The 23,903-nt window shown below is 41.8% G+C and overlaps 1 protein-coding gene across 1 annotated transcript in view; it reads left to right on the forward strand.

Annotated features, from left to right (window-relative positions):
- The window catches only part of hcn2b (hyperpolarization activated cyclic nucleotide-gated potassium channel 2b), a gene marked incomplete at its 3' end in the record, with an annotated part of 61,711 nt that overhangs the window by 3,683 nt on the left and 34,125 nt on the right, over positions 1-23,903 (forward strand). The window contains exon 3 of the mRNA XM_080004498.1: positions 6,537-6,698. Within this exon, the coding sequence (XP_079860624.1) occupies positions 6,537-6,698 (162 nt within the window). The remainder of the gene's footprint in view (positions 1-6,536; positions 6,699-23,903) is intronic.

Genomic DNA, 23,903 nt, shown 5'->3' on the forward strand with positions numbered 1-23,903 from the left:
TCTTTACTCCCTTGCTCTGGTTTTAAAGTTCATATTGAAAGATGAAGGCTTTTATAATCTTGTCTAAATTTGGAGTTAAGCACAAACAAGAACATGTGACTGACGTACCAGATCCATGCACCAATGGAGCTATGTTGAGAAAATATCATTTACTGCAGGTAGATATACCGTAGGATACTCATTGCTAAACCTGGACATGACTTGACAGACCCTAAGGTCATCTGTCCATGTCCAGAGCCGCTTTCCCTCGGCCGGCCTCCTCCTCACGTCACTGGATCATAACGTGCCAGCAGTTGCCAGCAGTGACCTTTATGTGTGTGTGTGTGTGTGTGTGTGTGTGTGTGTGTGTGTTTGTGGGCGGTGATAAGGAGGTGGTAGATAGCCACTGAGAGATGTGACTTAAAGTTGGACAGTCTTGCAGGCAAAGCTAATCTTTTCTGCCACTGATTTTAACGGAACCTTTTGTTAACGTGCCCCCAGATTGCTGGCCTCCTCGGAGGGAGGCGCGGCGGCGCTCCTCGAAGTGTCTCAAGACCATCTCCAACATCTTGCAATAACTCTAATAGTTATCTAAGAGTTTCCATGTTATGTAAAGGTTTTAAGTACAAATAGGTGTTGAGCGTCGTACCGTTTTCGGTTGTAGGGAAGTATTCATTTGGTTGTCTTCACAGCAAAATGTTCCTTACCTCCACTCCTGTTTTGAACATTGTAAAGCAAGTGTATTATGAGCTGTTCTATAACTTCACATGTTCACTAACGCAACTGACAAAGGCACCTACATATACTGGAGTAGTTTTAAGTTTCAAAGTTTCCAATGCACTAAAGGAGTGTTCACGTTTTTTTTGAAGGAAGCCTCCAAAACAAGCTTTTCATGACAAAGCTGCTGATTGGTCGTAGCGTCTGGGAGAGCTTGAAGACCTTCTGCTCTTCAGATAAACTCTGGGGTAGAGCAAAGTCAAGCATCCAATCTGATTAGAGCTATTTTTGTTGCTCATTATATCTGACGTCTGAATGTAGTCAAGACTCTGATGACAGTGTCTGCATTCCCAATAAGCAGCGTGATTTCTATATCACTTTAAATTGTATGTGCTTAAAGACACGCAGAGCAGGGTTTTGATTAAACTAGCTTCTCTATACTTGCACAGCTGATTTTTTTCATTTTCAGGATCATTTTGAGTGATTTGGTGATGTTGTTGTCGGGCATGGCTTCATTTTATCCGGTCGCCTTATTGAGATTAAAGTCTCCTTTCAAAGAGAAGCTGTAACATACATTACACATATATAAAAAACACAAACAATCCAATTCAGTTACAAGTTACACAGTTACAGTTCACAATAGCCACAAATAAAACAACCTCCACTGCTAAAAATATTAGTAATTAAAACTTTAAAATCGCCAAGCGGGATGAGTGACTCAAACTACTGAGGTGCGTCTAGTGCTGAAAACCAGTCCTGTGATCTGGTGTCATCATAATCAGGTTTGAGTTCAATTCAAGATGTTTGATATTCAGGTAATTTTGATAGAACAGAGACATGCAGAGTCCTTCAAGTTGCTAATGATGGCCATAAGGATGAACCTGAGTTCGGTCAAGAGTGGATGAACCGGAATGCAAAGCGGGCACGTTTTTCATGAAGGAGGGGTTCATTTTGAAGTAACCACATTGAAAAACATTTAAAAATGTTGCATTGTTGGCTCTTAAACAAGGTGTAAATTAGTCGGACGTACTCTACTACTGTGCATGGCAATATGAGAATGCGCTCCAGTGCAGCGTTTTGTAATGGAAAAGTCGTCATATCACCCTCAGTGGTGGTGTCGCTTCACAGAATATTCTTTTTCTTTCACATACTGAATTAAGTACGATAGAAACTCAGTTTTCTGCTTGAGAGCTATGATTGATTTATGATATGAAGCGTTTGTGTGTGTCTGTATGTGTGTGCGCATCTGCGTGTGCCTGTGTGTGTGTTTGTGTGTGTGTGTGTGTGTGTGTGTGTGTGTGTGTGTGTGTGATGGTCTGTGCTGTGTGCTATCATGGGTTAAATATGTGTCCTTCTTAACTTCTCTGAAAATAACCACTGTTTAAATTTTAATTTTGGGGTTTTCATTTACGTTTGATAGCGCCTGTAAATACTGATTAATTCACTTTCGCCAGCTCCTCCCTGATGGCGACTCAACTCCACTCATCTTCCCCGTGATAAGCTTAGCTTAGTTGAGCTTGCTCTTCTCAACTCGTTTCAAATCTGTTTGGCCATGTTCTGATTGGCTCCATTCAGCTGAGCTTGACACCGGATTTCCCAAAAGATGATCTTAGTGCTTCAGATGACGGCTCAGCAAAGCCTCCAAACAAACAAGGAGAGGATTTTAGTCCAAACCTACAGTGGTTACATCCGGCCTGTGCTCACATGTGTACAACCTATGTGTGTGTGTGTGTGTGTGTGTGTGTGCGTGTGTGTGTGTGTGTGCGTGTGTGTGTGTGTGTGTGTGTGTGTGTAATCTGCACATGCATGACGGTTGATGTGTGGATGATCTCATTGAGACTCGGCCAAGATAACAAAGGGGTTAAGCGTTGTGTGGGAAGAGAAGGAGTGCGATCACACAGAAGTCAGCTTCCATCAAGAGTCGGGAGGCCAGAGGAGGAATGTTTTTCTGAGCTGGAGCGATGTAATACAGAGACAGAGTATTTATAGACGTGTTATAAGATAAGTGACTGCACCCGACACAAAGACTAACAGGTCACTGTTTCCCTTGAGTCTTAAAGCTGAATTTAAAAGCATTTATTGCACAAAATAGCATGTACATATACTGTCACTCACCCACCCCCCCATCAGTTTGATGGGGACCCCTAGGATCTCTTGAAAGACTCCTGGGGTACCTCAGACCCCACATTGAGAACCATTGCTATAAAAATCTGTTATGTAGGACTAGATGTTGATATAATTGCACACGTGAGACGTGCTCCGAGACTCTGCAGGATGGTCAAGTGAGTGATGGCATCTTCTGGGTTATCAAGTGGGCGCCCTCTTTCCTCAATGTTTCTCTGATAGGACCAAAACACCTCCAGAGGGTTCAGCAGTGAATCCCGGCATCCTGAGCACACCCCCTAGATGCCCTCTACTCCCGTGAGAGCCCAGGTGGAGCCCTTTCCCTCCATCCAGAGCCACTGACTACCCTTTTCAGCAGTTCTGGAGAGGTCTTAAAATTCTTGCTGGGCCTTCCCCTGCACTCCCATCTCCTGGAGTAGCCTTGACATTGATGTGGCTACAAACCCTCTACTTCAACCGGTTGCGCCTTTGCTTTCCAGCCCCGGTTTTGCGCATACAGCTGCAAGCTCAGCGTCCCTCGGCTTATTGTGCTCATAGGCCGCCTCCACCGCATCCTCCCAGGGCACTGTGAGCTCGATGATGTCAATGAGAGGGAGTGAGACTGGCCATAGCACAAGGTCTGGTCTGAGGTTGGTTGGCACAATCTCAGCTAGGGAGCAGAGCCTCTGGCCTAAGTCTGCCAACATCTTCCAATCCTGTAAGATGAAGGGGGAGGAACGGCGTGACACTAATGCGCCATCCGCCTTGAGTGAGGCTGGTCTTGCAGCCCACCAGAATGTGTTTTAGTGTTGCTCGAGTCGGGCAGAGGGAGCATGTGGGATCTTCTCACTAGCTGAGATTCTTGGGAGATGGCAGGACATCATAGGCAGCCTTGATGGTGAAGCACGCTCTAAATGTCTCCATTAGCTCTTTCCAGGAGATCTTTCTCTTCTCCACTCCCTCCCACCTCATCCAATACCCTTGCCTTGCCTGAGCAACGGCCTTTGTATGCCTTACTGCATCCTCCTGCTGGCGTATCTCCTGTACCACAAGCCTGCGTCTCTGAGACAGAGTAGCCTTGTTCCAGGCTGGTGTGCTGGCCCCAAGACTGAGACAACTCCTCCATTGCTGCACTCTGTCCACAATGTCCCTGTGCTTGAGCACCGCCTTTAACTGCTCGGTTGCTTCTGATGGGGTCCATTTTCTCACAGTAGCCACAAATGGATCACTCAACTCTGTTAGCTTCATCTCCAGTCTTACTTTGGTCCACTTGTACTCCTCTGAGAGACTGGATTCGGGTAGCTCTAGGACTCCTTTGCCGTCGAGCCATATGCTGCTGCAACTGGGAAGTCCAAGCCAATTCCTTTTGTATGAGCTGATCAGTCTCTTGAGCTTTTCCACCTTTGAGATTGGAGCTTCATATAGGGTTAGTAGCCACATGAGGCGTGAAAGAAGCCCAAATTGTATACACCAGAGTTTTTTTTAAACTTGCCAGGGTGTTTGGTTCCATCGATGTTCTCCAGGCCACTGATGGCATCCTTCCTGAGCTAATCTACTTGCTCTATGTCTCTGAGGGATGCGGTGTGCCACCGACCAAGGCTCTTCACAGGCTTCTCTGAGACTGTTGGAATTGTCTCTTGGCAATGTAAAAGCGTTGATCTGACAGCTTCTCCTTGATGATGCAAATGCTTCTGGACTTGCTCGGCTTGATCTTCATCTGAGCCATACAGTACAAGTCTGGGTCACGGTGAGTGTCGTGAGGTCTCCCATGTATGCTCTGAAAAGGCAGCAGCCTCAGGCCAGTTCTTTTGCGCTGTCCTCCAACCACTCATTGAGGTGCTCTAATGATAATTTCCATGACCACGGTGAAGGCCAACAGGGACATTGTACAGACGGCCATTATTCCCACTTCCAGATGTTGCAACGCTGTGGTGTACTGTTGTCAAGCATAGGTGCACGTCCTGGAAGTTGGCCTTAACAAGGCTTGTGAGGGCCACTGGGACCCTGAGGAAGTCAAAAGCAGTCCAGAGGAGGTTGTGAAAGACTGCGCCAAAGGCATTGGAGAAGTATATGTAAATGCTTCAATGTGTTTCGAAGCATACTTAAATTATTTGGATGTGAAACATTTTCATACGGCTATTTGAGAAGTTGAGAATTAATACTAAGAAAGCAAAACACATATATAATGTCAATCCTTTTATTCCTATTAACAGATTCATACAGAAATAATAATGTGTTGCATGCATATTGCATGCATGTAAAAACAATGGTATTAACCATTTTCTATACTGTATCTATCTATCTATCTATCTATCTATCTATCTATCTATCTATCTATCTATCTATCTATCTATCTATCTGTCCACCAAGCAAAAAATATACTGTGTTTTTGGTGGAGGCATCTCTAAAAAATGAAGTGGTCGGTTCCACTGTTTGTTCTGTTCTTCTCTCAGTGGAATGGCCTGACTTCTGTCGTGTAGAGCAGCAGAGAGCCCTCTATTAGTGTTCCCCAGACTTTGGGTTCTGGTTGCAGTGACGCGCTTTGACCCAGATCATGATCCAACAATGACACATCCACAGGCGCTTCTTTACTGTCAGGGGGGAACGCGGGTCCCAGCAGCTCATTAATTATTGTGGAAAAAGCATCTCTAATCACAGGGCAGGGGCCGCCACTCCCGCTGTCTCCTCTCCTGCCTTGGTAACCCCTGGTTAGTACACACCACACTCCAACATAGTAAAAGGACAAAGAAAGTGATGGGAAGACAAGTAAAATACACACACCCATACTCACATACTCACACACACAAATACATTTTCCACACTGTACAGTGGTGTGCACAGAGCGTTCACCGGTGGAAGGGGGGTGGAGCGAGACTCTAGGAGTTTAAGTCATCTTGATTATTTTGAACACCTGAAACACCATTTCCTTTTTAGAGGACCCAGAGAGGAGACAATGATCTTGACCGTAACAACTTAACCTTTATTAATAGAGGGAAAACCCCGGCCTCTGGTGTTACCGTCCACCAGGCTGTCCCTCTCAATGTCCTTCTATCTTAAGGACACCTTAGAGGGCACAAAACAATGTTTATTTAGGAATGCTCTAGAGGGCACTAAATAATGTTTTCTCTGTCATCGCGGGTGTGCGAGGGGTTCAGACTCGCCGTCACAGGTTCAAGTTTCATTGTTTCTTAAATCTGATGACCGGAGGAGGCAACCTCAATTGATAATACTTGGTGGCTCAAAGAGATAAGTTGCAGTAGTTGCAGTGAGCTTTTGAAAGGCGACACCCCGAGGGTGCGTTTAAAAACGACCTGGTGCCATGATGTTTCAGACGCTGCCTTACGGCACTGCTGGCACTGAGATCTTGATTTCGTTTTTATATTATATAGATGTAAATCCTGATAAAAAAAAGTAGTAATGATAGTAATGAGACTGTGTTAGAAATGCAGCCGAGTTAAAAATATAGTAAGTATGTATATTTGATGAGTAAAAGTCAAAAGTTTCCAAAACTGAATATACTTAAGTAAGTATAGTTACTTGAAAAATGTATCTAAGTCCAGTGACAAAGTACCTGTACTTCCTTACTTTAATAAACATTAAGGGCTTTTGAAATACAGGCAACTTGAAAACTGATGTTGCTTAATCAATCAAACTCTTAAAATCAATAAATCAATAATTGATTACCAGCAACCCCTCACTCATTCCTCCTTGTCCCTCCACCCTCCTCTGTTTGGCAGATCTTCCACATGACCTATGACTTGGCTAGCGCCGTGATGCGGATCTTCAACCTGATCGGGATGATGCTGCTGCTGTGCCACTGGGACGGCTGCCTCCAGTTCCTGGTTCCCATGCTGCAGGACTTCCCCTCCGACTGCTGGGTCTCCCTCAACAAGATGGTGGTAAGCTGGGCACTCTGCATGAAAGCAGACAGAGCTCTAGGGGGGTGTGGGCGTGACCAGCGGATCATAGGACAAGGTCCTTCATCAAACAAACCTGTGTTAACTCTTGAAATGCTCGCTCTCTGTCTCAGCGGTAACAAGATCACTCAACGACCTCCACAGCGCACCGCCACAACTCATGCTCAAACAGTTGAGTGGGCGTGGCTCTGAGCTATTGGGGGCGGGGCCTAGGAAATCCAATATATCATGAGCTTCTTTATGAAGGATAAATTCTACGCCATATCACGTGCATCATATCCCTTCTCAGACCAATTCCACTTATTGGTGGTATTTGTTGAAACCATGTAAATGGCTTCTGTAAACCTTGATATTGTGAGTTTAGATTTCACATGTTTTTGTAGTTTTGTTTGATCTTTACGGCATATCTGTCATAATTTGAAGCCAAATATATAGCAAAAAACAAATGATGAGTTTTATTTCACAATGTTAAAAGTTACAGCCATATATCAGGAAGTACACATCTCAGGTAGGCATCAAAGGGGACATATAATGCTTTTCCTTATTTTCCTTTTATTTTCTATAATGTTACAATGTCAGATGTTCATATTAGACGTAGCCAAAGTGTTAAATAATGAGGTAAACTAATGAGTAGTAGTTAGTGCTGTGAACAAACTCTTAGGCTTCCGTCCGTTCCAACGGATGTCAGCTCGTCATGGATTTTCTTCATACGGACATATTCTCAGTCCAATCTGCTGTGCGTTTCTCCAAACAAACCCAAACAATTAGTGGGTTTTTTATTGTAGATGTATTTATCTATTTATTTAAAAAAATACTATATATATATTTACACTACTCACAAAAAGTTAGGGATATTTGGCTTTCGGCTGAAATTTATGGAAAATGTAAAAAGTTCACACTACAGTGATATTATATCATGAAAGTAGGGCATTTAAGTAGAAGCATGCAATGGTGATTTCCTCATCTCAAACAATGTATTGAAACAAAAGCCAACAACAGTGGTGGGTTTACCACAACAAAAAATGTCAATGTCTTAATAACTTGTCATGTGGCCTTGAGCATCAATTACAGCTTGACAACGACGTCTCATGCTGTTCACAAGTCGACTTATTGTCTGCTGAGGCCTGGCACCCAACTCTTCTTGAAGGGCGGCCCTCAGGTCATTGAGGTTCTGGGGTACAGAGTTACGAACCTCTACACGGTGACTCAGCTGATCCCATAGGTTTTCTATGGGATTCAGGTCTGGAGAAAGTGCAGGCCACTCCATTTGAGGTGCCCCAGTCTCCAGCAGCCGTTCCCTAATGATGCGACCTTGATGAGCTGGAGCATTGTTGTCTATGAAGATGAAATGAGGCCTGTGTTGTTCATGCAGGGGCACAATGACTGGATTAATGATGTCATTCAGGTAGTATGGGCTTGTCACTGTACCATTCACAAAGTGTAGGGTAGTTCTGTATTGACTAGACACACCTGCCCACACTGTAACACCACCACCACCAAAGGCTCGTCTGGTGACAACAGTGGCTGATGCTTAGCGCTCTCCTTGACGTCTCCAACATCGTTGGCGGCCATCATTCCTGCTCAACGTGAATCGACTTTCATCAGAGAACAGCACTGAGGCCACTGGTCCCTCGTCCAGCGTAAATGCTCCCTGGTCCATGCAAGACGATGATGGCTGTGCCTGGTGGGTGGTCAGGTACCCTTGCAGGTCGTCTAGCACGCAGACCACGCTGCTGTAAACGGTTTAGAATGGTCTGACGTGACACTTGGGTGCCCCTCACCTCCCTTAAATGTGCCTGGAGTTGAGTGGCATTCATCATCCGGTTCCACAGGGCACTGTTCACAATGAAGCGCTCATCAATGTGGGATGTGGCCAAAGGACGTCCACTTCTATGCCTTTCTGTGACTCTTCCAGTCTCTGTATCTCTGTTGCAACCTGCTGATGACACTCTGTGACACTCTAAGCTCAGTGGCCACTTCCCTCTGAGAACATCCTGTTTGAAGCCTCTCAATGGCGAGGTACTGTTGATCAGTTGTTAGGTGTCGTCTTGGTCTTGGTCTCTGATGTCAAAATGTGAACAGCATGATGAAGAGGACTGTTTAAATACCAATTCTAATTGAACCTGGAAATGTATTGGTCGATTCGTGGATGTTGTGAATTTTGCCGTTCAGCTCCTTGTTAGAGAACAGCAAGTTGTGCAAAAAGTACTGAAACATTGAACAGTTGGACATGTGCATTCAAAAGTTTAGAGAAGGTCAAATTAAGTTCACCTGTAAAGGTTATAGTGCATTTTAGGTTCATCCTGAAATTTCACCCGAAAGCTGAATATCCCTAACTTTTTGTGAGGAGTGTATATATATATCCCTGTGTCCTAGAGTCCCAGTGTGTCGTGGTGCGATGTCCCTGTCCTCGTACCCGCTGGGTTGAAGCATGGCAATGAATGTTGGAACAAACCTTTAAATGGAGCCTTGTAGATCTAATATGAGTGAAGATTCAGCGACTGGATTGATTAATTCTCTTCTATAATTTGTTCAGAAACAGATTTTGGTGGACTGATAAGGTGAAATCAGTGAAAGTCACCCAGTAAATACAACAAAACCAAAGAAAGCCATGCTCAAACACCATTAGCTCACAGAACCTGGAACTTGTGCTAAAACTCCATTGGCAGTAGCTCCTCCCATTTAAACAGAGTGTCAGGAAGAATGGATTTGGAGGCATGTTAGAGTGGTATTTTCAGCAAAAAACTTCAAAAACATGTTTTGTGGACCTCAGAGACCTATATTAACTTGTGTAAACATGAGCATTTTAAATCCACTTTAAATTAAACACACAAGAACATGCATTGTTTCATTTTAGAGTTCTCTAGTTGTGATTGTCAATCATTTATATGGAAGACAGAAGTGCAACAGTCATTTACTCTTTGTTTTGAGCTCATGCAAGTTGGTGAGAGACGTTCTCATAAAAAATATTATTTTCTTAAATTAAGTGGCAGGATGGTCCATTTGCAAACTGCAGCTCCAGCACGCATCTTCACCCCTCCTCCCATTATGATGTTCTTTTCAAATGTAAACTTTAAAAAATAATATTATACTTATTTTCTTCATAGTAACAAGATCATTTTCTTATAATAAAAAAATATGCCAAAGTCTTTTGTTTCTTTTTCCTTTTTTTAAGTGAGTGCATAAAACAGAGATAGACCATATGAATGTAATAAATGGACATTGGCATATACTTATATTTATATAAATGAGACAATATTATCTTCTTATTCATCTAGAATTTTAAGATTTTTTAACTTATATTAATATCTCAACTTTGCTTGAGATATTATTAGATACAAATTTGTTAAAGCACATTACCCTTTTTCCATTATCATATAAAGTATTTCTCACACAAGTTTTAGATTGAGGTAGAGTTTCTTATTGCAAGGGTATGACTCCTTCCCAGTGTGGACTCAGCAAATTACCCAGAAGTCCACAGGGTACAGCTTGGTGACTGACACACACACACACACTCACAGACACGCACACGCGCACACACTGGCACACACACACACACACACACACACACACACACACACACACACACACACACACACACACACGTTCCTAAGACCTTTAGGAACAGATGGCGCTCACTCCCAATGACCCTGCGGTGATAACGGTGGGCTCATTTATTTTATTAATTAATGTGCATGTGATGACAAGACAATAAGAGCAGATAAAGACAGGACGGAGGAGGAGAGAATTCTAGAACGTCATCTGTCAGGAAAGCTGAAACAGATAACGTTCAATATAGGAAAAAATAAAATAAAAAATTATGTCAGTCTTATAATTAAAGGTCCATTAATGGCATCAAATTGAGTTTTAGTTTAGTATTCATAACTCACATTTTACATGACTATTTTTCTTATGCTGACATTGTTAGATTTTTAATATTGTCTCTATTCGGTCAGGGGTCAGGGATAATGTAAAAAGTGTGTTCAAGTCTAGTGTTCTAGTGTTCAACTCAAAGACACTAGGATGGACCTTTAAGGAAAGTAATAATTCCTCATTTAAAATGAATAATTGCCAATTTTGTCAAAACTGAAGCAGAGTGCTATTGCATGTGGTCAGGGTTCTATCATCTCTTTTTCATCTATATCCTTTAGTCTCTCTCTCTTTTTCTCTCTCTCTCTCTCTCTCTCGCTCTTTGAACACTGTATGCTGTATCTCTACATGCCACTGGTAACGTTTGACACCCAGACGAAATTGAAGTTGTCATATCACAGACCGGTCTAGTCTGCCTGTCAGATCAACATGAAAAAGATTAGTGCAGGCCCACAGCAGAATGGAACTGTTCTTGTGAAAGTCTCCATTCATCTCTCCATACATATTCCCTCCCTTTCTTCCCCCCTTCCTAGAATATTGTATGATAACGTGTTATGGTAAAGTAGAAAGTGTTAAGAAGAGGTTTGCCATTCTTCGACCCAGGCCCAAACCTTATATTCAATTAATTGCTACTAGAATCAGAATTGGCCTTGCAGAGCGCAAAGGAAGGTAGTAACTACAGTTGCAAACGCAGCATGTTCTACTGCTGCAGCCAATAGGAAGAAATATTTGCCTGCTGAAAGCTGGAATTAAATATTGCGTTTGCCCAAAATGACCTGAAATGCTGACACATTATGATGTTGTTCATGCCTGTTACTGACTTGTGACCTGAGGGACCCCCTTATTCTAATTTATCCAGTTTAGCTTTAAATTATACAGCATATATTCTTTGATGCGTGTTGCTTGGCATCATGTCGTTCTCTGAGCTCAGTGCCAGGATGCCAGGGAACATTCCGGTCGGTGCCGGCTGGATTTTGTGCCCTGGTGTGATGCTCTTCTGCCATCGCAGAGTTATCAAGGTCAGCGCTCCTCTCCAGAGGGGTTTTAAGTGAGCGATGCAGTGTTAAATGATCCTACTTCAGTGGCACTGGAGATTCCACTTCAAGCAGATAATTTCTGCCAGATGCTGCTGCCTTCACTCTCAGATGGCACTCAACAATCGCAGCCGTCTTCTACATTATCAATGTTGTCCAAGCTCCGGGGGGGATCTTACTCAATAACAACCAATGCACCTTGCGCATGTGTCAGTCAAAAACTGTGTGTGATACAAAGTTAGACAAGTAGTATAATAACACGTTCCAAACCCCTTTTAGAGGAGTGTATCTATGTTTCCAGGACCCTCATCTCAATGTTATTTAGCAACAAAGGTTGTTATGGCTGCATATTAAACATTTATCTTGTCCCAAAACATGCTCATCTACATAAATATATTCAAAGTGATTGTTGAAAAGTTGAAATAAAATAATGTATAAATGATCTATTGTTTGAATAAGGGAGTATCTTTGGAAGCAAAAAACCTTGGGATCATAGGGCCTCGGAAACATAGAGCCCTGGGAACATAGGGCCCTGGGACAATAGGGCCCTGGGAACATAGGGCGCTGGGAACATAGGTCTTTGGGACCATATGGCCTTGGAAACATGGGTCCTTGAGAACATAGGACCTTTGAAACACTGAGACTGGTAACATGGGACCCTGGGAACATAGGAACTTGGCAACATAGGGTCCGGGGAACATATGGCCTTGAGAAAATATGGCCTTGGGTACATAATGCCTTTGAACATAGGACCTTGGAACATAGGACCATGGGAATTTAAGGCTTTCAGAACATAGGGTCATGGGAACATAGGACCTTGGGAACATAGGACCTTGGGAACATAGGGCCCTGGGAACATAGTACTCTGGGAACATAGGACCTTGGGACATAAGACCTTGGGTACATAGCACTCTGGGAAAATAGGACATTGGAAACACAGGGCCCTGGGAACATAGGACCTTGATAACATAGGACCTTGGGGGCATAAGACCTTGGGGATATAGCACTCTGGGGACATAGGACATTGGAAACGTAGGGCTCTGGATACATAGGACCTTGGGGACATGGGTCCTTGAGAGCATAGGAACTTTGGTATATTGAGCCAGGGAACACTGGACCCTGGGGACATAGAACTTTGGGAACATAGGACCTTTGGGACATAAGACCTTGGGAACATAGCACTCTGGGAACATAGGACATTGGAAACATAGAGCCTGGGGACATAGGATGGACCCCTGTAAAGGTTAGCAGCTGATTGTGATACAAGTGATATCAGTACTTATAGACAGTCTGCTTCAGGAGTTAATTGGAGGGAATCTGTTCACAAAGACTAATTCCACTTTAGAAAAACAGTAAACCATACCATAATGACCACTCAGGAGTTAACATGTCACTTTAAAATATTATATCACCTCACAATATCTTAATGCTTTCTATATTGTCCTATGAGATGGTGTATTATGTGTATGAAGTGGAATTTGTCTGTGGAAAGAAAGTAATTTCCTTTTAATTCCAGTGTGAATTTGGCTACATCTTCATTATATAAGATATTCAGATGAATATAAAGATAAGAGAGAACATATGTTGTTCTGATATAAGAGCTATACAGTATCAGATAGTGGAATGGATGGATGCAATGTACTAGTCTGTACAGATGTTTGCGTTTCTTCAGCAGATGGTGGCAATTGCTATCAGCTAGAGTTACAGCGTTGGTCAGATGGTCAGACACCATCAGATCATGTTGGTCTGTTTTTTTATAGTAAAGTTTATTTTTAGTTTGATTATTATGTAACAAAGTGACAGGTGGTTTACCTCAGGGTGGTTGGTACTTAATGGCTGCACTTGCATTTTATTTTATTCTCTTTCTTTCTCTCTCTCTCTCTCTCTCTCTCTCTGTCGCTCTCTCCCTCTGGTCTGGTTTTAATCTGAACCCTCTGTTGCAGGATTGAGTGATGCACACAAGTTCTCAGGGTCGGTAATCATCCACCAAAGGTCGCTCAGGTCAAGTAACTGCAATAGGGTGTGTGATACAGAAGCCTGTTTGGCCTTGAAAACCACACACACACACACACACACACACACACACACACACACACACACACACACACACACACACACACACATACACACACTCTCTTTCTCTGTCTCACTCTGTCTCACATTTTCTTCTTTTAAATTAATGTATTTAAAGATATTATTTCTGTATGTATGTACAGTAAGTATGTCTTGTATTTGTGTTGTATTGCATTAGACACCCTTTTCCGGTCACAACAGCTCACAAATCTTTCTGCTGTGTTTACACATTGCTGTCTTTCACCCAGCAGATATGGACCTGACTTCGGAGATTTGTTGTTAGCCATGTTTTCCCCAAAGTCCTTTTGGGTGGTTGTAATGTGTGGGTAGTATATGTCTCTGGTGTCTTGGTACAGTTGGCAGGTGGTTAAAAAGTGCAGCTCGGTTTCCACCTCCTGCTGTCTGCAGTGGTCTCTCCAAGGCGAGGCTGTGCTCGCTAAGTCTGTACATGTTCAAAGATTTTTGGATCAGTCACAGTGGTCAGATAATCTGCCACTGAGTATTCTCTGTTTTGGGCTAAATAGCATTCCAGTTTGCGTTGGTTTTAGTTGATTCTTTCCAATGTATCAAATAGTTTTCTTTTTGTTTTCTTATAATTTGTTTTAGTCTAATGGGGTTTCTGTCTGGGGGCTCTGCTTGTGCTAGTGAACAGAGTCCCGTAAGCAGCTGGCTGAAGGGGCTTCTCTCTGCAGTCTCTCTGTAGGTGAGAGCTTTGTTATAGAGTGTGTCAGGGTCATTTTATTTTAGGTGACAATAATACTTAAATGCTTTCTTTTAAATTTTTATAATTAGTGGGTATCGTCCTAATTCTGCTCTGCATGCATTATTTGGAGTTTTCCGTTGGATGCGGAGAATGGATTTGCAGAGCTCTGCATGCAGAGTCTTAATTTGGTGTCTTAATTTTCCATTTTGTAAGATCTTGGTTGGCGTTTGGACGAAGTCCAATACTTTAAGCTAGATTTGAATTGGGATGTCTAACTTGATGTTCCTTTTGATGGCGTAAAAAGCCATTCTTGCCTTGTCTCAGGTCGTTCACAGCGTTGTTGAAGTTACCTGTGGTGCTGATGCTAAGGCCGAGGTCCGTATACTTTTTTATTTTTTCTAGAGCTTTAGTATTTTGAAAGAATTGAAATGTATGATTTTGGAGGCTGGGTCTTTTTTGGAATCTCATCATTTTTGTCTTGGTAAGATTCACTGTCAGGGCTGAAGATCAAAGTGCTGTTGTAGGCTTTGGTTGGAGACAGGAGCACCCGATGATCTGCAAACAGTAGACATTTGACTTCTGTGCCTGCTAGGCTGATGCCAGGCGCTGCAAACTCTTCTAATGCCCTCGCCAGTTCATTGATGTATATGTTGAAGAGGATCAGACTCAAGCTGCATCCTTGTCTGACCCCCCGGCTTTGAGGAAAGAAGTCTGTGTGTTTTTTGTCAATTTTGACAGCGCATTGATTGTTTGTGTACATTGAGTTAATGTTGTCATAGGTTTCTCCCCCAACACCACTTTCTAACCACCTTTGTACCACAGATCGTCATGCCAAATTCAATCAAAGGCTTTTTTTAAAGTTCAAATATTTGTTTCGGGGTTAGGGTTAGGGTTAGGGGCTCTTAACCCTAACCCTAACCCCAACCCTAACCCCTAGCCCTAACCCTAACCCTAACCAAACCCTAACCCCTAGCCCTAACCCTAGCCCTAACTCTAACCCCATTGGGGAAGATCCTGGAGCTCAGGACAATGTAAAAGAGTTTTAGTATAGCTAGCTAGCTCGCTCTCTCTCTCTCTCTCTCTCTCTCTCTCTCTCTCTCTCTCTCTCTCTCTCTCTCTCTCTCTCTCTCTCTCTCTCTCTCTCTCTCTCTCTCTCTCTCTCTCTCTCTCTCTCTCTCTCTCTCTCTCTCTCTCTCTCGATAAAGTGAGATGTCAAAAATTAATTATTTAGTTTTCACCCCACTCCTTGATCAGATCTTTTTTTAACCACTTCTTACATCTCTTGTAGCCAGTCTAGTCTTTTAAGATAAAACATTAATTTTGCACAATTTTATAGAGTGAGATTATCCTGTTCCTCCTTGTAAATTGCAAAACTACTCAAGTTGTGGCAGGTCAGTAGGGAAGCTGCGGTAGACGGCAGTTTTCCCCGGTCTTCCCACAAATGTTGGACTCCCACATTTCTCTGGCAGTGAGCATCGGATCGTCGTCCTGCTCAAAGACTAAATTCCGCCACAGTTTAAGCTTCCTGGCAAGGGAGAGCAGGTTTTCATCCAGGATATCTGTGTATTGTGCACCATCCATCTTCCTGCCAAAGCTGAGCAGATCCCAGACCCTGCTGCTGAAAAGCACCATAACATGGTGCTACCTGGTGTTACCTGGCTGGTGTGTAGTGTTAGATTTACACCACCAAAGTTACTGTTTAGTCTCATTGGAACAAAAGTGACATTTTGCAAATTATTTTTCAGCCAGGACTTCTTCCTTGCCACTTCTCCTTATGCCCTTTCATCATTTTGTGCAAGGCCTTTTAGATTGTTGAGCCATGAACATCATGTCCCAACTCAATCAATGACTTCTGCAACTCAGTCAGCTTGCACCTGTTTTAATATTTAGTAAACTGACTTGATTTACAATGTTTTGTACCTCAAAACCTCCATACATTTTTCAGACAGATAAAGTGAAGAAAAATGCCACTGAGGGCAAAATATATGAGAGTTTTGGGAGAGACACAGTTACAGTCCCATCGAGATTTGGATGTATTTTACATCTTCACAACAAAATTAGGTAGAACAGAACACTGGGGCAAGCACAAAACAGAAATTACAAGGACTCAAGAATCTTTTTTTTTTATCACCGTCTATTGATTTATCTGTCTTTAATACGAACATCAATTTTGAAACTATGTTTATTGGGACTTCAGCAAGGAGGAAATTGTTCACTGATATTTATTCAGCCTTGTCATTCATCTTAATGGGCGTTTCGCAAGTGTCTGCTCCAGTTAGCACTGAGTTCTTCACTGAGAGGAAAATGGCAAATTCTTCTTCCAATGGGTAATCCCACATACTTTTTAATTAATAAATACTGAATTGGATTATTAGATATTTTTTGACTATCAGGACAACAAACATTAATATTGTAAATGTGAACATATTTGAAAAACAATAACGGCATATTGTCCATGTCAGCTGAGAACCTCTTAAATGAATATGTATACGCACACACACACACACAAACACATTCAACTCCACAATGACTGAAATTCTCCTCCGATGCATACTTGCATTCGCGAAAACAGTGCGCTTGTGTGCACTTTCAAACAAACCCACGTAAGATAATCTATAATTACGCAGTCATACATTATGAATGACCCTGTGTGAACATTCCTCCATAAATGGATTATGTTCACCTCTTGTAATATTAATATCATGGTAATATTCAGGCTCAGGTGAGAAACTATGACACGAACACAATGAATGTGAAAAGTAATTCAATTTGCTTTATTCCTTCTTTTTCTGTACGTGTGTGTGTGTGTGTGTGTGTGTGTGTGTGTGTGTGTGTGTGTGTGTGTGTGTCATTCGTTTTGATTGACTGTATTAATTATTATACCGTGAAAAATGCGAGGCGGATGCATCTGCATCACCTGCGCCAATTATCTGCAGTTAGCCGTGAAAATGTACACATGCTGAGTTAAAAAACTAAAAATAAAAAATTCTCCGCTGCAAGGATTTGTCTAAACATAGTGACTGATGTTTATACTCTCATCAGCTGAATGAGAAACATGCAATCCTTTAATTCCCTATCACCAGGAGATCGCCATGGAAGGAATCGGTTTTTATCTGTTTCTATCCACTATGAATTCATTTTATACAGCTCAACAAACTCCGACTGCGATAGAGAGTGGAATAAGATGGGACAAGATTGCTTTTACTTTATGGATCTGTTGCTCGGGGGAAATTTGGTTATTATAGAAGCTGAGATGACAAAAGATTACACAAAAGAAAGACATCAACAGAATACAACATTTAAGAAAACGCTAGATATGCGCTAGATAGGCTGTAGGCTGCAGCGCACGATCCGCTGTGCATTTATCCAAACAAAACCAATAAACATAGTGTGTTTTTATTGTAGATGTATCTATTTTATTCTCTGACGTTTAATATTTGAATTAAACAAAAAATCCCAGTGCACGGCAAAGAAAGTCGGAACAAACTTTTAAATTAGGTCTTGTAATCTAATGAGTAAAGATTCTGCAACTGGATTGCTTATTTCTCATCTCACAGGGTGGTTTAGAGGCATGTTAAAATAGCTCTAATGCATAATCTGAGTGGTATTTTCAGCAAAAAAAGAACAAAAACATGTTTTGGGGACTTCAGAAACCTACAGTATATTTACTTCTAGAAAAGGAGCATGATAGATCCCCTTTAAATAAAGAGACCATGTCATTTCTTATGAAGGCTTCCATTACTGAAGGAAAGAATAATATTACTATAAAACTCTTAGTGGTTTTGGGGTGTAGCACTCATGATTACTATCTAATTGCTCCTACTTTAGTAATTAACTCAATTGGTACATTTACTTGTGATTAGGAGGACACTCTAGTGTACTCGGGCAGTGATTCTCAACCGGTGAAGTTTTAACTATTAATCATTTTGCTGGGGACCTCCTGAAATGTCTTGAAGGACCCTTGAGGGTTCCCGGACCCCATGTTGAGAACCACTGTACCTGAGTACACATTCAGGAGCAAATTCCCATTCAAGCAAGTGCGCGGCTTTGGGAGCCACTAAACCGGCGCAAATAACAGAAAATGTGAAAATCTAATCCACAAATAATCTGTCAACGGTGAAATACATTGTTATTATAATTTTTTATCAATTGATTACTATCACGGCATCTGCAGGTAGTGGAACGGACAGCAGTCAGTGGTTTTCAAAACGCACTCCATAAGGTACTTGTTGAAACTTTGAACAATTTATTGGACAAAAAAGGCGTTACAATCGTTGACAAGAAACGGTTCCGAAATTGCTATTAACTCAAAAGATATTGAAAACACAACTAAAGGTTATAGGAAATAAATATATAGTGATAAAGTGATCAAAACTGGCATTGAACCAAATATGGCATCGAACTTCAGGACCATGGACAGCTCAGCAGGTCGTGGCCTCGGGTAGTAGCTTTGTAGCACAAAATATATTAAATTAACTGTCATCATTTCTACATTGTAATATTAAAAAGAAAGGAAGTCACTCTGTAGATACCGTGACACACGCGCACATCCTCATCCACCCAGAGAGAGAGATTTATTTATATATTTTTTAAATCCTTTATTAAGATATTTTGAATAGATACCTCCAACCATATGCATTGCAAAAAACAATTAAACAACCATATGACAGTTCTGCCTGTCACATGCCACCCAGGTGGAGTTTTCAGGGCCCTCCAGCGCAGAGACACAGAAGACGGTGGGTTGTAAACACCAGATTATTGTAGAGAGTTGGTCTGTTGGAATTAGCCAGGAGCAGATAGAACATGTCATGACTAGGCTCCTATCCTGAGTGTGTGTGAGAATAGGGGTTTTAGCTTGTTGCTCATTAGCCAAACCGCTGAGCAACAGGAACGCAGCCACCCTGACCCAGTCATCTAGATCCAGGTCAGGTATGGCCGCTTAAACCATGCCATCCCCACATCACAAATCAAAATTTTTTAATTAATAACAACAAAAGAAAACAAACAAACAAAAGGGAATGGAAAATATATATAATAATAATAAATTAAAGAAAAGAGAAAGAAACAAACAAACAGAGCCCATGATTACGAGGAATAACAGTTGTATTTTTATATCCTGCACCATAAATAAAAGCAACATTTGACCATTTCTCACCAAGAACAACAATCAATTATTTTAAAACAACACAATAAAGGTTTTAGCCTCAGACATTCAATGTTACAGTGAAAAAAATGTATCTATCGAGTCACAGAAAGGACACCGTTTTGGGAAAATTGGGTTCAGAACTTTGACAAATGCATTTGTCACACCTTTGCCATTAAAAAAGAACGTGTTTTAGAAAGGCTCTGATCATAAAGGAGGTAGAACGACCATTTTTATGGAACTAAAATCTGTTAAAAACATATTAAAATCCAGCCCTAGCTCACCTATCCTTCCCTAAAATCACTGGTACTAGTGAGGTAGTGCTGAATGAATTGCAGCCAAAAAGTTGCAACCCTGCTGTTCAAGTGGATCAACCCCTGTCCTCTTCCCTCCTTTGGTAAAAAATAAAACACTCCAAGATACCCAGTGAAGTTTGTCCCAAAGATAAATTAACCATTAGAGATTGAATTTTCTTTATCAGACATGCAGGCGGCTCCAAACAGGCTATTCTGTGCCACAGTACCTGTACTGCTAACATGTAATTAATGACTTAACCCTTTCCTCTATAAGACATTTTGGGTAGTAGCCAATTCCACTTGGCCAACCTCCCCTCTACTTTTTCAGCCACTCCTTCCCAGTTTGTCTATATTGTCTGTTCATCCCCAAGATAATCTCCTAAATATTTGAAACCAGGCCTACTCCAGCTGAGACTTCCTGGTAGTTTAGGAAGTTTTCACTTATTTTAAAGCAGTACTCTGTCAAGGCCTTCAGTGGGAGTGTACACATTGATAAAAACAGCACTGAAACACTCAAGCTTGGACCGGACCAGCACATGCTCCTGCCCTCACACACATGTTCAACAGTAAAAGACAATGGGGTAAAACTCTGAGAGAATAAAACTCCCACCCCTCCGCTGGTTGAGGTCATGTGGCTGAGAATCACTTCCCCTCCCCGCGCACTCTTCCAGTCTGTCTCTTTAAGACTATCACTGTGTGTTTCTTGGATAAAAGTGACATCAATTTCCTTTCGTTTTAAAGACTCAAACAGACGTGTTCTTTCCCTATGTCTCTTGCTCGATTTAGGTAGAGTTCCCACTCTGAAAGCAGGCATTGTAAAATAAGCAAACAGACAAAGAGAGACCGGAGAAGCACTGAGGCTTTATGCTGTGTCGGCGTCATCTCTATTGCTGAGTTGTAATTTGATCTTTTCGTCTCCTGATCTGTGAAACCACCTTTTCTTTGCTCCTCATCAGGGTTCTGATTTAGGCAACAAATATCTCCTTGTCTTCAAAATATTCTTTCTTTCACACCCTTCTGGTTTTTTGTTTTCTGCAGGAACTGCTTAATTTTATCATTGCTATAAGCACCTCTAGTCTTACAGTTGTATGGCACCTTGTCATCTGGTGTCTGACGCTTGTTCTCAGCAGGTTCCTCCTGTCATACTGGAGTCAGACTCCATCTTTTTTTCAGGGTTGTTTATCTTTTGCTCGTCCTGTCACATTTTTCCACCTCTGAGCCAATGTTACTTTTGTTTTTCCTCTTTAGGCGAGGTACAGTAGGGGACTCTCCATCATCTTCTCACCCTCATTGCCTCCTGTCAGCACTGCTCTGGCCACATTAGTGGCCAGAGCACCATCCTCCATTTCTCCCTCCTTCCCACCTGCACCACCAGCCTCTCCCTGGGCCCCTGCAGAACTGTCACCCAGACCAACTTCAGTGTCTACATCAGCAGTTTCAGATTACGCTTCACAAGATCATCTGAAGCTGGTGAAGTCAGCGCTTCCTTTGGTCCTGCTGTCTTCTCACTCACTACCTGCTTCTCCCTCCTTTTCCCCCTGACTCACCTCCGCCTGGGTCTGACCCTGGCCTTTCCCTCCATCTGTCCCTGCTGGTGATCTGCTCTCCTCCCCAGACACAGAGGCTTTTCCTGGACCGGCTCTTATCAGGTGGCCTTCCTCACCACAGCCAAAGTCTTGTTCCTGTTCTCTCAGATGTGGCTTATATATAGTAAATAAAACCATCCACTCTCATTTTAAAACATACGTTTAGATCCTCATTCTGCCTATTGGGAATCATCTGAACCTGTCTCCTGTGAGACACAACATGCTACTATTTTCATTGTGGAGACTATTTTTCCATGTCTTGACAGTTCCAAGATCAGAATCTCACCACTTATAAATGGTGGGACATTGGACAGAGTCACCTTTTTCGCTGCGGTTGAGAGGGGCGACACACAAAAGAACACATTTTTCACTGTGATGCCCTGTTCCACCACCGTGTTCACCTTCTACACGGAATCTAGAAAAATCATCACAGCACTGTTCATCATGGCTATGGATACTGTGGAGACCGATGAGCTGTGCCGCTGTGCCGAAAAAATAAAGAAATTTAAAAAATATTTAAAAAATATAAAGGACAAAAATAATAAAAGGTCAGTGTTTTTAGTGATGTTTGTATGCAGAAGAATACATACTTTGGGAACTATAAATTATACAATTTGCTTATATTAATTCTTATGCTTATAATAAAAAACAAATATTAAAACATATTGTTGATATTTGGGACAAAGATACAGCATTATATGAAAATCCTACATTGGACTTCGGCAGACCCATGTCTTTTTGGCCAGCAAATGCATTCTGTGTTTAGAACAGCAGCATCCTGTGTTTAGAACAGCAGCATTCTGTGTTTAGAACAGCAGCATTCTGTGTTTAGAACAGCAGCATTCTGTGTTTAGAACAGCAGCATTCTGTGTTTAGAACAGCAGCATTCTGTGTTTAGAACAGCAGCATTCTGTGTTTAGAACAGCAGCATTCTGTGTTTAGAACAGCAGCATTCTGTGTTTAGAACAGCAGTGGAAGTGGCAGATTTTACACCTCCTGTGTTCCCGTCCACAGAGACATACGAGTTTCAGGTCCCAGGAGACCAGAACCTGAATATGAAGATAGGTAATCTGACTCTGCATAACTGAGTCATGTTGTGGGCTATGTATTTATTCCTTTATTAGGGCAGTAGAATATTTGTTTCACAGTTTGAGCATGATGGTTTTTAGATGGCTCAGTTAAACAAAGTGAATCCAGACTAATGTATTATTAACGGCGTAGTTGTTTAAGATCGGTATCGGTCGAACCATCGCTAGTCTGCATACACATCCCTTATCATAAACTAATAATACTAATATATTCATACTAATACTTACCATTTCACAGGGCGGGCGGCCCTCGTGCACGTTCTCCTGCACGCTGACGCTCCTTTGATGGTGAAGTGATGTACCCCAGAGTGTACCCAGATATATTCACACAACCATGGAAATGTGTGTGTGTCCATGTTTCCAGACAGCTAAACAGGCAGCCACGCACGCAAGCACGCACGCGCACACACACACACACACACACACACACACACACACACACACACACACACACACACACACACACACACACACACACACACACACACACACACACACACACACACACACACACACACACACACACAAAGCACGTACCGTGAAAGAGTGTCTTCCCCAATTTATAGACAATGGCAGACACTATGTGGCCAGAGCTACATCATTGTGACCCCAAAGCTATATGGAGGTTCTGTAGAACTGACTATATCGTATATGATCCTTATCTTGATATAATGTCATGTACTGACAATAACTTCTAGCAGCAGTCTCTGTTGTTGCTATGTTGAGAATTCTGACATCCCAACACGTCTCATATAAACTTAAAACACAGTATACATAGGAAAAAAAAACAACATACGAGTACATAAAAAGTCGACTCCATAATAGTACAAAGTAGGTTAATCAGCATTTCCACAAAGGGACTGTTTTTCACTTATTCCTGTTATATATGTAAATGTATATGTATATATATTCATTTATAGACAACGCTCGCCTTGTTTACACTCTCAACAACACACCTTGCAAATGCTTAATTTATCTATTATTGATATCCTAAATCATGCTACTGGGTCATTTTTATATACTTGCAAAAGCAGTGGAAGTTATAGGAGAATGTAAATAGAGAATCTTGTGGTAAAAGTGGTATATGGAGTTATATGGATGGATGGACAGATGGATGATGGAAAGAAGGATAGATTGGATTTAGAGAACTATATAGATAATCTCGTTTAGCTGCTTTCATTTAGATGGTCAGGATAAGTTTCTCCATTTTCCTGCACGTTGAATTGTTTTGTTACATCACAGCATATGTATATTTTTGAGAATAGTTCATATTTTGTTCCTCGGCATTGTAGGGCAATTATTTAAATTGTCTGGATGTAGAATATTCATCAATGGCCAACTCATTAGGGAAATATTATTCTCTGGTTCTCAAGCTCTTCGCTGCATGAATATAT

This window comes from Zeus faber, assembly GCF_960531495.2.
Source record: "Zeus faber genome assembly, chromosome: 1".
In the NCBI taxonomy this organism is placed as follows: domain Eukaryota; kingdom Metazoa; phylum Chordata; class Actinopteri; order Zeiformes; family Zeidae; genus Zeus; species Zeus faber.